This window comes from Symphodus melops (assembly GCF_947650265.1).
Source record: "Symphodus melops genome assembly, chromosome: 3".
NCBI lineage: Eukaryota > Metazoa > Chordata > Actinopteri > Labriformes > Labridae > Symphodus > Symphodus melops.
The window spans coordinates 8301689-8317626 of record NC_136693.1 but is presented as its reverse complement, the minus strand read 5'-3'; the positions used below and the strand labels follow the sequence as shown (position 1 = coordinate 8317626).

General features: G+C 42.9%; 1 protein-coding gene across 14 annotated transcripts in view; it reads right to left on the bottom strand.

Moving 5' to 3' along the window:
- The window catches only part of baz2ba (bromodomain adjacent to zinc finger domain, 2Ba), a 67438-nt gene that overhangs the window by 16712 nt on the left and 34788 nt on the right, over window positions 1–15938 (bottom strand). For 9 of the 14 annotated variants that reach the window (XM_079339831.1, XM_079339824.1, XM_079339836.1 and 6 more), the window contains exons 3-13: window positions 13320–13505; window positions 9371–9562; window positions 9119–9280; window positions 8340–8536; window positions 8025–8228; window positions 6454–7056; window positions 3242–3998; window positions 2427–2696; window positions 1362–1422; window positions 1094–1202; window positions 178–279 (exon numbers count right to left, since the gene is read on the bottom strand). In XM_079339831.1, the coding sequence (XP_079195957.1) occupies window positions 178–279; window positions 1094–1202; window positions 1362–1422; window positions 2427–2696; window positions 3242–3998; window positions 6454–7056; window positions 8025–8228; window positions 8340–8536; window positions 9119–9280; window positions 9371–9562; window positions 13320–13503 (2841 nt within the window). In that variant the 5' untranslated portion in view covers window positions 13504–13505. The remainder of the gene's footprint in view (window positions 1–177; window positions 280–1093; window positions 1203–1361; window positions 1423–2426; window positions 2697–3241; window positions 3999–6453; window positions 7057–8024; window positions 8229–8339; window positions 8537–9118; window positions 9281–9370; window positions 9563–13319; window positions 13506–15938) is intronic. The other 5 variants (XM_079339826.1, XM_079339828.1, XM_079339835.1 and 2 more) reach the window with 1 other exon arrangement.

The following is a 15938-nucleotide window of genomic DNA, read 5'->3' as shown; positions in this document are numbered from 1 at the left end:
CTGATTATAGCATTTATCCATGCACAGTGAGAGGTCTATGAACTAGGACTACAGAGGGTTTTGGCTGATTCCTATCCATGCCCTGACAGTGACTGCTGCATGAAGCTTTGCCTGCCGCTAGATGAAAAGATGAACAGGGATCAGGGACAGAGAGAGAGAGAGATGAAAGGCAGTCACCTGGGGTCCTTCTCTGGCTTCATAGAAGTCACCAACCCTTATCTTTGCACTGAAGCTAAAATTATCACGCGTGATGCCCCTTATTCCATTTCTGGATAGATACTACAGAAGAGAAAATAATAATGGCGTTGGTTTAGTCAGAAAAAAAATTCAAATTTACGACATTGAAAAGCAACTGGGAGGCTCTAGATTGGAGGGAGTTAGGTTACAGTGTGCTTCTGTGCAGTGCTACTAATCATTATAAAAGCCAGGGGACAAAAAAAAAAAGAGCAAAAGCTCTCAGGAGAGAAAAACGGTTTTGACCTTGGGTTGCACAATTCAGTCCCTTTCTTATTTATCTGTGGCCATGCTAGGCTTTTTACTGCCTGCTGAATGTCTAGCAGTGAGTGAATGAGTACACATTTTTCTCTTTGCACTACAACACTCAAGGCAGCTCGGAAGATTAGCATAGTTTAGCTTTTGGTGAAGCAAACAAGTAAAAGATTACAGACAAAAATATATTGGGAAAAGGGGAAGGAGTTGTGCATCCCAAAACTAACCATTAATCATTTTTTAAAGGGGGGAAGGGCTGGGGTGGTGGTGGGGTGAGGGGTGGAAGAGTGTTACAAGAAGTGAATCTAAGAATATCAAATCTAACTGTTAGGGTCACAGGAAGCGGGTTGGGGTGGGTGGGTCAGGATCAAGGTTTAGTGTAGCAAGAGCAACATGATACACAAGCATTTGTTCGAGTGATGTGGAAGAGCAGCATGGCAATAACTTTAAAATATCCATCATTAATGAATAGTCAAACCACGCCGCCCACAAGTATTCCCACTCTAACTCCTGTTCCAAACTCAGCTGCTCGTCTGCATGTCTCAAAACATCTGCTTCTGCATCACACGTGTAGACTTAGATGCTGAATTTGAGGAAAATGTACCTTCATCACATCTGGGTATTGCCTTAGCTTCTTGCCACAGGGGGCGTAGTAGGCCACCTCGCCTTGTGGCCGCCCCGCAACTGATTTGATTCTTGTTTCTCTCCGCCACCTGCATTTTTGAAAATGAAAAAATAGCCCACTTGTTCAGGAAAACTGTGTGCGCTGTAAATTCTTTGAACATTTGTGGATGTGGATCTCGAAAGTCACAAAACACTGTGAAGTGAACTGCTTCATAACAGCTTGCTTTCTCCCAGCCTCTTGTACATACCCCAACTCCAGAGGTGTCATCAGCTCCTTCTCATCTATCACCCTCTTCCTCTTTCCTAAGCCTGTGAAGAGACAGAGTTCAACTATCAATTTGATGGCACAATCTGTGTGACTTGACACACACACACACACACACACACACACACACACACACACACACACACACACACACACACACACACACACACACACACACACACACACACACACACACACACACACACACACACACACACACACACACACACACACACACACACACACACACGGCCTCCCCTCTAAACATTACAGCCTGACAGAAGAAAAATTCACAGATAACCAATATGGTGTCTTATTCATGAATGTTTTGGATGACTGGTTCCTGAAAAATAGTTAACATATCTGAAAATATAAAGAAACTCAAACCAATATGTCTGTGATAGGCTAGTGGTGGCCCAATGTATCGTTTGAACTCTGGTAACCCCCCATTTTTTTTCCAACCCTGTTTTTTTCTTTTAACATGAAGTAACTACAAGGTTAAATTTACTCACATTTCTTTGGGCTGCCATAAAAAAAAAATATATATATATAATAACTAAAGTAAGAAACCATGATAAATATGAACTAAAGAGTGACTTTACATCACATGATGTTTTTCCCCAACAGATTCCATTTAAAAGACGCACAAGAGGAAAGAAGATTTCCAAAACAAGAGTGTAGGACTGGAATGTCTGTTCAGTGCATTCCTGGCAAGCGACACATTTGTCCTATTTTCTCTAATCTCTGTAATCTCTCTGCATTGAAAGAAGGCGGAAATGAACGTTGTTGCTGTGCCAAACAAGTTTTCAGGGCTCTTAGACATGTACCTACAAGACCTCAGAGCTCCGGTTTGGCCATGACAACCAACTGCCTCCTTCCTGCCACCTTAAATTTAACAATCCCTCTTAGGAGTCACCAGAAGAGAACAGGTTCTAAATAAAAGCATGGTATTTTAACGCACAATCTCAAAACCCACTCATTTTACAAATCAATCAAGAGATCACAATCTGTATTTCTCCTGCTCTTTTTTATGGTTGCTGTGTATTACCTAGCGGAGAGGCCAGGCTGTAGGAGGATGAGCCTGGAGAGCTGTGATAGGCCAAGGCACTGGAGCTGGTGACAATGGTGGGAGACTTGATGACCTGTAGGTTGAGGGGGGAGCAGCTGGTGGCGGTGTGATTGGTTGAGGTGTTCAGTAGTTCATGGCCTTTGGTTAGCCTGCGGGGAGTCATCTCCTTCTTAGATGATCCACATGGCAGCAGCTTTAACTCCTTCACTTTCTTTCCAGAGATGTCGCTGTCCGAGTTGCTGTCGGACTCTAGAAAAAGTCAAGGGCACAAAGTGGTAAGGACCGGGTAATTGGAAATGAAAGGGCTTCCAATCATGAAAACAGAAGCTGATTGAATTAATGACTTCTTAGTGTGCAACCACATTTCTATGGTTTAAAAGGATTTTTATAATAACTGAGCTCTGCTTGATCCTTATGCTGATTTCAACTTAAATAATTAGTCAATTAACTGACTTCTCTACATACTCTTCAAACTGTAGTTGATGAATTTACTTATTTCTTATTATAGAACATTTAGCTGTCCTGAAATCTCTGTTGTAATGACTCTTTATTTTACACTATAATAACTGAAGGTTATTAGATGTGGACTGTAAGAGCGACAGATATGTTATTTAAAAGCAAAGCCACTTTCCCTTTAACTTTTTCATTTGACTTCTTTGAACTGAAGAATGAACTGACAAATCCAGTTATAATAGAGTGATAAGTTATTAAAACGTGTTCATTTCAGCCCTTTGAATATTTATGCTCAGCTTATTCAATTGCTAATGCTACTCTTCGAGATAGAAGAAACAAACCTGAAAGACTATCATCCGAGTCCTCTTCATCCTCCTCCTCCTCCTCAAGGTCATCATCCTCATCATCATCATCGTCTGCAGAGTCATCAGATTCCTTATTAGCAGGGAGACCAGCTGTTGGGTTACACGTTCCAGGGATTCCCACCCCAGGAATTCCAACCCCAGGGATACTAACTCCAGGGATCCCGATCCCAGACTCTCCTCCACGAAACAAATCTACAAGAGACTGAACCAGGTGGTTCTGAGAAAAGCCCTTCCAGGCAGCTAAAGGGTCTGCTTGTCCGTGTCCTTGTCCGAGCCCTGGTGTCTGTCCCTTTACCTTGGGGGTCTTGTTCTTTCTGGATCCATGGCCTGTTGCATGGGGTGAGGTAGTGGAGGGCTGTGACAGAGCCCCAGTGTGGGCGGCTGTTTGGGTTCTGTTGGCCCCTGTGCTCAGATTGACAGGCATCGACCCAGAATCGGAGTCGCACTGAGGGGACTTGCCTTTAGAGGCTAAGTCTTTGCGAGGTTTGGTGATGAGGGCGAGAGGTGCGTCCTGAGTGGTGCTTTGGATGACTCCGTTGGGGTGATGGGGTTCAGGGAGCCCCAGCAGGGCACTCGAGAGGAAGAGGTTGGAGTGATTGTTCTGGGGGGCAGGAGGAGGAGGAGTGGGATGCAATGGTGATGAAGACAGAGATGTCCTCTTAGGAGACTTGTTTAGCCCCTGCTGCTGCTTCTTCAGCTCAGCTGGGAACGTCTGCCCTTGGGACATGAGAGTCTGGGAATAGAGGAGAAGGAGAGAAGGAGAGGACAAGGAGAGGCAGGGAGTCAGGGGGAGGGTGGGAGAGTGAGAGGAACAAAGAAAGGTTGGAACAAAATAAGAAAAGAAATGGGACAAAGTGGAGTTGCTCTAGCTGTCAGTACGCATAACTGTTGATTGTTTGAGCAGGTGACAAAACTACAATAGTGAACACTGGTACAGTTAACTGTGTCTAAGCCCTTTTCTGAGAAACAAAAAGGAACATAAACGCAAAAACCAAAGGCATTGTACTCGGCCAAGTTCACTCAAATAGACACTAAGGATCGCTCTAAAATTGTAATTACTCGTCTGCACAACTGAAAAGCTCCATCATCATTATCATCCTGCAGCTGGCCATGTTTGCCTTTTTTTACACTGATGACAAGTTTGGCTCAATCTGTGTTTAAGCAAAGGCAGGTTAGACTTCAACGTTGCACTTTCAACTAGATGTGATATGAAGTGAAACAAATCAATTTCACAGACCATGAAATACAGTAACCGTGCTGAAACCACAGGGGGAATTCAGCTCGTTGTAAACTTCTCTATATTGGTGAAACAGGAAAGGGGAAAAGATTTTCACAGAACAAGCTGATCTCAAAAGAGTTATCTTATTGATTATTGTGCTATCATTTATATTTCATCTGAGGGGAAGGGAACCAAAGGAAGTGGCCATTTTTATTCAATTGGACCTGAACCAATTGAGAAACATAAATAATTCACTGGCATGTCCGCAAAGTGTGCGTTAGAACAGTAATGAAACTAAAAGCATCACAAACACCGGACTGACTGCAGCGACAGATCCACTGTGACTACTGTAAATGTGTCAAGATCAGAGAGATCAACTTAATACGCTCTTCATAAAAGGAGGTTTGAAGTCACTACAGCATATTTGGCATGTAGGTTAAACTTCAGCTTAAACAGAGTGATAGGCACTTCAGTTCACAGGAGAAAAAGAGAAAACTGTCTCAAGCAAATAGAACTGGCTAATAGCTTAAATAGTTATCTACACCATCATCATATAAAACAGCATCAGAAACAATCTTTAAAAATCTTGATATATGTAGAGGCGAAGTGTCACTGGAAGGAAATGAGCACCTACTGCACGTCTTGAGAAACGTACTGTATGTCTTTGTTTCAACATTTATTTTCTTCCTTAAACTTGAGCAATGAAAAGTGTTGAGGAGGTTCAAATAAAAGTGTTCTTTTATATATTTAGGTAAAAAGATGCAGGTTTTTAGCTGTGATCCACATTCCTATTATTAGCACATTTTAATGTGACCATCAAAGTTAGATGTACAAACACATGTCTATGTCCTGTGCCGTGCACTGACATTATAAACAGCATTTTTGATCTGTTCTCTTGTGTACAGGTTTTTGCTTACTACATCGTGGTAAATTTCTATGTTGTTGAACTGATAACAACGCCTTTCTGCGTGTTGAATGAACCAAATGTCCATTTGAAATTCCTACAAAGCGCTTTCACATTACAGTTCTGTTTACTACAAGTGGATGTTTCGATAAACCCTGCCACCTTGAACCTTTAAAACATGATTTAGGAAGTTAAGGCAAAAACATTCAAAGAATAAGTTACAGAGCTTTGATAGAGCAATTAAACAAATATTTATTATATCATTAACACATAATCTGTGATCTATAATATTCCAAATTACCCTTCTCAACACAGCAATTACTCATCTTTTCAAATTTGTGCAAAAACAACACGAATCACCAACAAATTATTCCCTTTTTGAAAGTTCTTGCTCTTCCAGGGTAAGCACAGGGACTTAAAACTGTCACACCAAATGGATAAATAGAGAAATCCCTTGGTAATCACTTATTATAATAACTAAATGTCCTAGATGGTTGTTTTTTTTGTGTCCAATCCCAGTGCCCTTCCAGTTTACTCAAGCAAGTACAACCTCCTTAATGAACAACACAAAACAAAGAATGTCTCAGATGTCCAACTTCAGAGTGATAACAGTTTGCTTACAGCCATGATATCATTTTAAAGAGGCTCTGAGGAACATGGGTTTTTTTTTCTCGAGGATACATCCAAGCCCTCTTGTAAACGAGGAACTGCTACAGTCAAAGCTCTTATTTCATTTTTTAAATCAAGTGAGCGTTTTCAGCTTAACAGTTCTGTAGCTGTCTGTGAGCTGGTTGGATGTGCTAATATGCTACATGGCCACCAGACTGAAAAAGGTCTCGATATGGTGCTGTAATGATGAAGCAAAGAGAGAGAAGAGAAACTGCAAATTTAACTGCACACTCAGCTCTTGTTGAAAAGTACATTACTGTCAATTTGTAAGAAACAACTTTGAACTGTTCAGCTGACTGTGCAGTTCCAGGTACCGTGTCTATCTCTCAGAAAACATCCAAAACACTGTGTGCCACGTGTTTGTGTGTATGGTGAAAGAGTAAAAGGTAAACTTACCTGTTTGAGTCTGAACTCACTGATCTGTGCGAGTGAAGCTTCCAGCATTTTCTTTTTGTTGGATTTATCAGATCCAGCACGCTGAGACTGCTTCAGCGAGGACTTCCGGGAGTTTGTCACAGATGAGGTCAAACCAAAAGATTTCGGCGAGCTCGATGGCGGGAGAGTGGAGCGGGGTGGAGAGGGGACGGAGAGAGGCTTAGGGGAAGAGCACAGGGAGAGGGGCAGGTGCTGGGGGGAAGAGGAGGGCAGCAGTTTGGGAGGTTTTGGAGAGGAGGTGCTTGAGAGTGCCTTTGGGGATGTAGTGAGCGCTATGGGGGAGGAACATGGCGAAGACTCTCTGCGGGGTTGAGTGAGGAGCGCCAGGGGCTTTGAGTTAGCTGCCAGGCCGGTGGACTGAATGACACTGAAGTGATGCTGTGGCGCATCTGTCCGAGTCCTGGAGCCGTGAAGGGCCAGTGGTGAGGTTTGGGACAAGGCAGGAGGAGAGGCAGAGCAAGGTAAGGACACGAGGGAGGGGGGATTTGAGGGGTTCCTCTTGTCCTGGAGCTCCCCAGAGAGCGCTCTGTCCGTCTTTGCAGATCCAGTGCTGCTCATCAACCCCTGCAGAGGAAAAGAATAACAAAATAAAGGACTGTGAGAACAAAGATCATCAATCTGAATTATTCAATAATTGGGGAACTATTAAGGGCACCGGTCAATAAGGGCAATCCAGTACATAGATCTTAAAGAGGTCTTTACTATTCCTACTCACTGCATGGGGTTTTTCTGTAAAGGATTAAGTGAGCTGTCAGATGCAGAAACACTCAACTCAATTTTTGTTCCACTCTTTCCACCTCTTTTACTTTATTTGCTGTTGTTGATCGTTTTTTGTCATCAGCTCTGACCAAATCAGGACATTTATATTGAAAGTGTTACACAATGGCAGTAAATCAACTATTTGTTGGAGATATTATTTTTCAAATAAAACACAATAACTTAATTACCCAACTCTACAGGCTACAAATCTCCATCTCCCGTTGTAGGAAATATTCCTCAGTCAGCTCTGCATCATTTATCAGTGACTTATCATGTGGAATTAAAAATGTTTGCCTAATCAATCCCTTTGTATCATTCTCACAGAAACAAGACTTCAGAATTCCCTGCTGTCAAATAATATTATACGAAAAAAATCGACCACTTCAAAAACAGTTTGTTATATCATGGGCACGACAACATTTCTGGATTCTTTTATTTATCAGAACTAAAAACTCTATGCCCTTTTTAAACATGTTTTAAACATTGATATTGAGGTTATTTCAGTTTTTTTTAGTTTACAGGTACCAAATAAACTACCGTGATTTAACACTAAAGGTCTGATTTCACTTTGATGGAAATGATATCACAACACTGTTTCCTTTATTCAGCCCAATGCATGGTGTGAATAGTGCTGGTTTAGTAACCATAAGTTGTTCTAATAAATCATTCAGAATGCACTTTAAAGGTCAAACTTACTATATGGTGCTTTGTAAGTAGTGAGTGTTCTGGAAACAGAATGACTTTTTGGTATCACAGAATATCTATTTCTTTACCTTAGATTTTTTCTTTGTCCGCTTCTCTGAGTCAGAAGATTTATCCTCCTCTTCCTCATCATCGTCATCATCGTCATCATCCTCATCGTCCTCGGCCAGGTCTTCAAGATCGCTGCTCAGAGACCCGTCACTTGTGCTGTCTGAGGATGTGCCCGATTCACTGTTGCTCCCCCCCACAGTGTCTGCTGCCTTCTTTCTTGGTTTCTGAGTTGAGAAGAAAAAATAAACTAGTCTGAATATGTAATGTAAGATAAATGCATTTCACATATCCTTTATTTTTTCAAACTGAGGTGTGAAATAATTCTTAATGCTGACCTTCTCTTTAGTTTTCTGGACTGGCTTCTCCACCAACTCGGCTGGTTTGTTCTGGGGGCTGCTTCGGTGACTGTTAGAGGACTCTGCGTTTTTGGTTGGCTTGGTTGATGCCTTAACAGGAGCTGGACTTGTGGACAAGCTGCCTGATTGTGTGGTGGAAGGACAAACCCCGCTGCCATTCACTTCCCCATTCACGCCTAAAGAATGACAAAAAGAAAAGAGCTCCCCCATATCAGTAATCAGCTCCATTTTCTCTGAAAACTTTGCTTCACAGGATGATAAAATATCTGGAAAAAACTGCAAGAATGAAATAAGGCTAATAAAAATATTGATTTATACATGCTTCTCATCAAACATGCTGGCAGCGTGGGGCACAAGCCCAACATGAGTGGTTTAGATAATAAAAGATAAATTAAAAGATACTGTGAAATTAAAAGAGTGCAAGAAACAGAGATTATGAGAGGGAATAGGAGTGAAAGAGAGGGAAGAGGGAGGTTGACAGAACCACTAAGGGAGGACTGAAAGTCATTAAATCTGTTGTGAAAAGGAGAAATATAGCTGGAGAGAAGAGATGGGGATTGAGATGATGTTTTATTCAGTGCAAAGCGCTGTCACATCTAAGAAAAGAGATCAATTAATTCAAAAACACATATACTCACATGAAAAAAGATAAATATGTACCAAAATCACCTGCTTCACTTTGCTATAATTCTATCATAATAATCCCTTTTTCAGTGAATGTGAGGATCAATAAATGGATCTTGTGGGACGTGCTGTACCTTTCTGTGGAGCATGGCTATTCTTGCCGGGCATCCTGATCTGAACAGGACTGGCGCTGTGGTTGGGCTGAATATGAGGGGTGAAGAAAGGAGGGAAGCCGATGAAAGAGGGGAGAAAGGCAGCAGCTCCCCGTCCATGGGCTTCAGCAGCTCGCCACCACTCTGTTGGAGAGCAGAGAACAGAAGAGGATTAGAGATGCATTCACATTGAGCCAATTTACTGCCAGAAATTCAAATGTCCCCCATCTTTACCAGAGAGGGCTCCTAGCTGGGGGTGGGCAGCCAGAGCAGCTGACATGCCCAAAGAACCCAGGCCTCCAAACTCGGGCCGGCCTGCTCCAGTAGTGTAGAGGGCTCCGAAGGCTGGGTGGTTGACCAGAGGGAAGGCACTTGACAATGTGGAGCCAATAAAAGGCTGTTCTCCTGCTGCTCCAAAGAGACGACCTGGGAGAGATCCAAACCAAGGAGGATATTTTCAATTCAAAGGTGGTCAAATGAAATCCATACTGGATAATGATATAATGCAACAAGTGAAGCAATTGTTGCCAACTTTTTCTCGTCTGGTGTTTTACAAAACACAGACAAAAACGTCTCGTAAAAGAAGACATTATCCGGTTTTAAGGACTGTTGACATTTAAGCAATCGGTGTGGCTGCCAATTCTTAGAAACACAAAAAACATTCAAGTCATCATTTGACAGAAAAAAGACTCTTGAACACAGAAAATGAGTGCTTTGTTAAAATCACATCCTTTTTGTTCATGCTTCATATTTATTGTAAATAAGGTAGTTTCCAGCTACCGTTTGAGTTGAGATACAAACGACCAGGATTATATGACAACTTCTTAAATGAGGTGAATTTTGATTTGAACTCCAGTGTCTAAAAATACTGACAACATTCTCATATTTGTAAATATTACAATCATTTCTCACATTCAATAAACAGCCAGCATGACAGTTGTTTACTGCACCTTTAGCACCACTGCTAGTTTTCTATACGTTTATTTGTGTAGACTGAGAAATGTGTTCCTGAATTACCTCCCGGAGCTCTTTCATGCGAGGAGCGACAGACTGTGAAAACTCGATTGAAACAGCTATTGAAGGTGACGCGTCTTATCCATGGGAATGTAGCAGAGTTAAATACAGAATGAACAACATCTATTTGTGTTAGAATTAACCTCAGATTTAGCTTTTACTCAGCGCCTAATTTATAAAGGCAGCCATATTGTTTGTGAATATGACTTACTGGCTATTTCTTCAGCGCGAGTCTCGAGTCTACAGGAAACATTCACATTTAAATCTCAGCGCATTCTGTTGCAATCCAATCTCAGCATACAACTATTTGTGCACTTATTTACTTACTTCAGTTTCAGAATATGCTGTGCAGTGACAAAGAGTGGATATTCTCGTAGAAAAAAAAAAAAAAAGAAGAAGTGTGTAGACAAGGCGAGAAAAAGCTAACCTCCTTCTATCCTTTCGGCATTCAATTTCAGCACAGAAGAATACTTCATCAACATCATCATCGTCTAGCGTTTTCCTGAGCACAATCATTTCTGGCAGGGGCGACTGCCACGTATTACCTCCTCCCAGAGTCAGATGCAATTTGGTGTGAGCATATTTCATGCAAATTCAATTTCTATTTCAGAAAGCGCAAGCCTGCTTGATGCCTCTGCGTAAGCCAGGTAATACACATGCAAAAAAAAAAAAAAAAGTGATGACTGAAGAAAAGGAAAGTGTTGTACACAGTGCAGATGAAAATGTCAAACTACTATACACTTGCACACACCACAGAAATGTAAAACAGAGTGACACTGGAGGCAGTGTTTTCTGAACTAATGCAGTCTGGGATCTAATTATCCACAGGGAGACACAGAGGGGCCAGTTCTGTGTGCGCCATTCAAAACACAGACGGAAGACTTTCAATGAGTATGTTGCTACGGATGCATCTCACAGACTGTTTTTAAGTGAGAATCAAACAGTTTGTGGTTATGTGGCGAGAAACAAAGCTTTACCAGAGTGCCAGCAGTGGGAAAGTTTAGCCCTTTGTATTGGCTTCAAGGCCTCTCTCTGCCATAAGACAGCAAAAAAAAAAATCTGCCTTTTGAATGTCATTAGAATATGCTGAATATGTAGTGCCTGCCTTGCCGGCGTCAGCTAGCGCATACGAAGATAAACGACTGCAATGCAACCCCCAGAAAGGCCAGCCACAGCATTCACTTATGCCTGGGGTGCCCACCTTCTCCTCCGCACACCCCCTTTTCCCTTTCTAGGCATCTGCAAATGCCTCTTCAATATTAATGCAGGCTTCCAGAAGGCGAATAATTAAATCTCAAAATTTGAAGCGAGACAGAAGCAGAGGAAAGACATACCTAGGATTACCTTCTCTCTCTCTCTCTCTCCCTTACTCTGTCTCTCCCTCGCCCTCTTTCTCATTCTGTTTCAATCCTTCCTCCACTCTGACAAACTGCACCGCCTGCTTTTTTCATGTTTGGATGCTGCCGAAGGGGGATTAATTTGTTGTTTGTTGCAGTCAATCAAATTTCCACAGACAGATTTAAGTTAATTGCATCCGTGAGTTGATCCCCGAAGAAGGGAGCGCTACAAGCGCCGATCAGCTTTTATTCTCCAAGTGATATCCTCATCAATGACACGTGCGCGCACACGCACCCTCAAGAGCCCACACACACCCCACCCACCCAGAAACATATAAACACACTCTTTCTTATGTTCTTCAGATTTTTTGAGTGTTATTGGCACATCGGTAAAGGACCTTGAATCAAAGCCTGCAGAGTCTATGATGACACTGTATCTCTGCTATACACGATTACTGATGTACCTGTTTACAAAATACCCTTGACATAGTCTTAATGTTCTGGTTGAGGATGTTTTTTACTTTAATTATTCAATTTAGGAGAGTGAAGAGGCTTCTTTGGCCTATTTCTATGCCCATATGTATGTTAAAATTGACAGATCACAAAGTGAAGAAGGCATTGTATGAAATAAAAAAGGGAAACAGGATTTGCTTTCTTGATTCCCACGTAGCACAGCAGAAGTTCAGAGCTAACAGCCTGCCTCTCAGCATTTCATTTGACGCTCAGTCCAAAATCGCTTATCTAGAAAATCTGAGCACACGTAATGGCAGAGGGATAAGAGGGATGTATAATGCATAAGGAGGAGATGCTCCTAATGGCTTCTTCTTTGGGGCAACACTGAGGAGGTAGAGGACAAAACAAGTGGCTTTATTCAGAGTTTTCCTCTTCTCGTAACTGTGAGAAAACACAACAATCATACAGGAAGCTGGATAAGCTATCATGGGTTCTGTGCGATCTCGCTTTAAGTGTGTGTGTGTGTGTGTGTGTGTGTGTGTGTGTGTGTGTGTGTGTGTGTGTGTGTGTGTGTGTGTGTGTGTGTGTATAGAGTGCATCTTTGGAAATAGCAGCTACACATTAAGAAATGAGAAGAAGGAGAGCATGAGCAAATGATTCACTTGCTTTCACAAGGGATATTTTGAAGAAGAAAAAAACAGAGATACAAACAGATGTGCACACACTGAGCAAACATACACACTCCTTTTTGCTTAATGGCTTTGACCAATGCATAGAAAAGAGGCTAGATGCTGGACAGGGCTGACTAGACACTGAGTGACTGACAAATGTTAAATCATGCAGGCAGAGGCTCTCTCTCTCTCTCTCACACACACACACACACACACACGCACGCACGCACACACACACACACACACACACACACACACACAAACACACGCATGCATGCAGGGTGTCGTGCTGAGACTGACTCTGAGGCAGCTGGAGCCAGAGAGCTGAAGGTTGTCAGGAGACATGGCGAAGCATGTGTGTGTTTCTCACACAAAAGAGCCCCCTAATTGTTTGGGATTCATTAATGCAGCAGCTTTTCAATTGCAACCCAAGCTGTCAGGGAAAAAAAAAAAATCTTTGTAGCTGGGAGAGAGGTGTATTCACATAGGCTGGAAAATAACTGTATTATTAATACTGTAGGAAACTCATTTTTATGGTGAAGAAATGAGGAGGATACTGAATGCTATCAAGACTTGAAGGAAGACACATTTGGCGTGTTTTAAGGCTTCACGGAAAGTGTTTTTTCCGAGCTGGCTTTTTTTCTCTTCTGCACACACGGCCTTCTTGAGAGACAGAAGATCGACAGAGGACTGAAAAGTGTTGCTTACCAGAGGTGCTGAGGGTGGATCCCAGTGCCGAGGGGCTCGGGGCCAGGCTGCTCTTAGAGTGGGGAGCCGGGGATGATGAAGAGGACGAAGAGGAGGAGGAGGAGGAGGAAGAGGCCGCAGGGGAGGAGGTGCGAGCAGCAGACAGGGTGGGCGCAGGGGAGGCCAGCCGCTCTCCAGACTCCATATCTGTCAAACACAATCCAATCAGCAGGGTTACAATAGCAAAGCACACCCACCCGTACACTCGCAAACACACACACTTTAACACATACACACAAATGCATAGTGGCACACCTACACAGCATGTTCTAGCAAGCGCACACACGCGCACACATCTCCTGACACTTTTCCTTTCACATCTCACTTCCCCTGAACAATATTTCTATTTAGCCATGCTCACTGGCTCCAAGCCTCTATTGATTCTATACAGGGTAGGAAAGAGGACAACGTCTTTAAGGACTCTGATACCACACAACAAAGCACGCTTCATATTTTGATGTGAGACAATACAAGAGCTGAAAATGTGTTTGTTGTTTTTTTTGCCACAAGACGAGATGGGTTACTTTAACCAGAAACTAACTCTGCAGAGAGTCAAACAGGGAACTCGCACGACTGAGAGTTCGACGGGATGTTAAAAAAGAAGACATTTTTCACTTTTTCTGTCATTCCCGCTCAATAAGACTCACATGGAGACAATTACACAAACTCTCCCACGCATGTGAACATCTGAGTCTGCCAACCAGAATCCCTTTCCACCCTCTTGATACAAAAAGATGGAAATGTAAGAGCTCTTTAAGGCCTGTAAAGACAACAACGCTCCCCGAGTCCTTTCAGGTGCAACTCCGGCAGAAAATGAAAGAGGCTTTTAGGTGATGGGTGCATTACCTAACACTGTAGGTTACCATTATCAGCCGCAAAAGAGTTATTGTCATGATAGCCATAATCAACAAACCAACAACTGAAGACCTTCATGAGAAAAGTTTGGCTGCATTGAAGCTAAATAGATTATTTCCCCCTCTGTTTCCGAAAAGACAACCCACAGCTGCTTACATGTGCAGCTATATAAATACACAACACATGAGTTTACACACACACACACACACATCAACACCCCCCCCCCCCCCCCCCCCCCCACACACACACACACACACACACACACACACACACACACACACACAAAATCACCTCTCGTCTATCACTTCAACCTGACTCCTTTTCTCTCCTCTCCTTTTCCGTATCCCTCTGCCTGACACTAATCCAGGGCTGAAAATCCCCTTCAAAAGCACAGTTTGCAGATTGTGTTTTACAGGCAGGCTTTGTTATTGTGTCATTACACATAAACAGTCTCCATCTCTCTTTCCTTCTCTCTCCTGCCATCCTTCCGCCACCCCCCCCCCCCTCCCTTTCTCTCCTCTGCAGTGGGAGCAGAGCCACTGATTAAATCTCTGAGACAAAAGCTGCTATCCTCTGAATATCAAGTATCAGCCTTTCGCCAGGAGCAACACTGACAAGAGAGAGAGAGAGAGAGAGAGAGAGAGAGAGAGAGAGAGGGAGAGAGAGAGAGAGAGGGAGAGGCGAGGATGACAAGAAAACCTGCTGCAGTCCACGGGGAGGAGGCTGGTGTGCCATCGGACTTGGGCAGCCGTGACTGCCATTGCTGCAGTGAAAAAAAAGAGGGTGGTTGTGTAATTATGAGCAAGGTCAAAGGTCCTCAGAAGGGCCTCTCATGCAGGGTGACAGGATCGGGGTTAAAGAGACATATCAACCCAAATGGCAAAAAAAAAAAAAAAAAATGTATGTAACATATTAGTATCTAGAGTGAAGTGAAGAAGTGTTTGGCTGTAATCGTAACCAAAAAAATGAATCTGTCACTTTTCTTTCACATTTTGTTGGCTGAATGGCCGTCACACTGTCTGCACCTGTGCTTCCTCTGTCACCCTTTAAATGTCAGGTTAGGAGGAAAAGAAATCATGAGAAAAGATTCTTTGGAAGAGGAAAAAAAGTGTGATTTTTTTGTTCATGGTCGCTCTGACACAAAATGTAAAGTATCATTAGGAGGGTGATGAAAACCGAGAGAAGCTGTGTCCCTTCATAATTATCATAATGCACAGGAAAACAAAAGGCTCACGTCTCAGAGGACGAGCGAGCTTATGTGGTGTCAGCTGGTAAGTGAAGCGGATCATTCCCTACCTTTTTCTGAGAGGGGGGGGGGAACAAGGAGAGAAAAAGAGAAAGACCGAGGAGGAAAAAAGGGATAAGCAAGAAGACAATGCGCTCTGATTTTGTTTTGAGGAGGAAAAAAAAAAAAAAGACAGACGAAAGAGTGCAGAAGATGAAGGACAAGCTGTAAACCATTCCTGTCGTTTCTCAATATCTGCACTTAATGTCTCGCCTTGTCAAAACGTGATGATGTGCACAGAATTGATTTCCCCCCCTAACAAACAACAAAAAAGCAATCCCTCGTTTTGCAGAGGTGTAAAGCAGAGCTACCCTCCCCCTCATCTCCTCCTCATCTCGCACAATCTCTCAAAGGGCCTCGTTCTGGGATGAGATGGAGAGAGAGAGAGGATGGGGGGGGGTAAAAAACGACTGCGTTGCAAGTCCATCCTCCTTCGACAA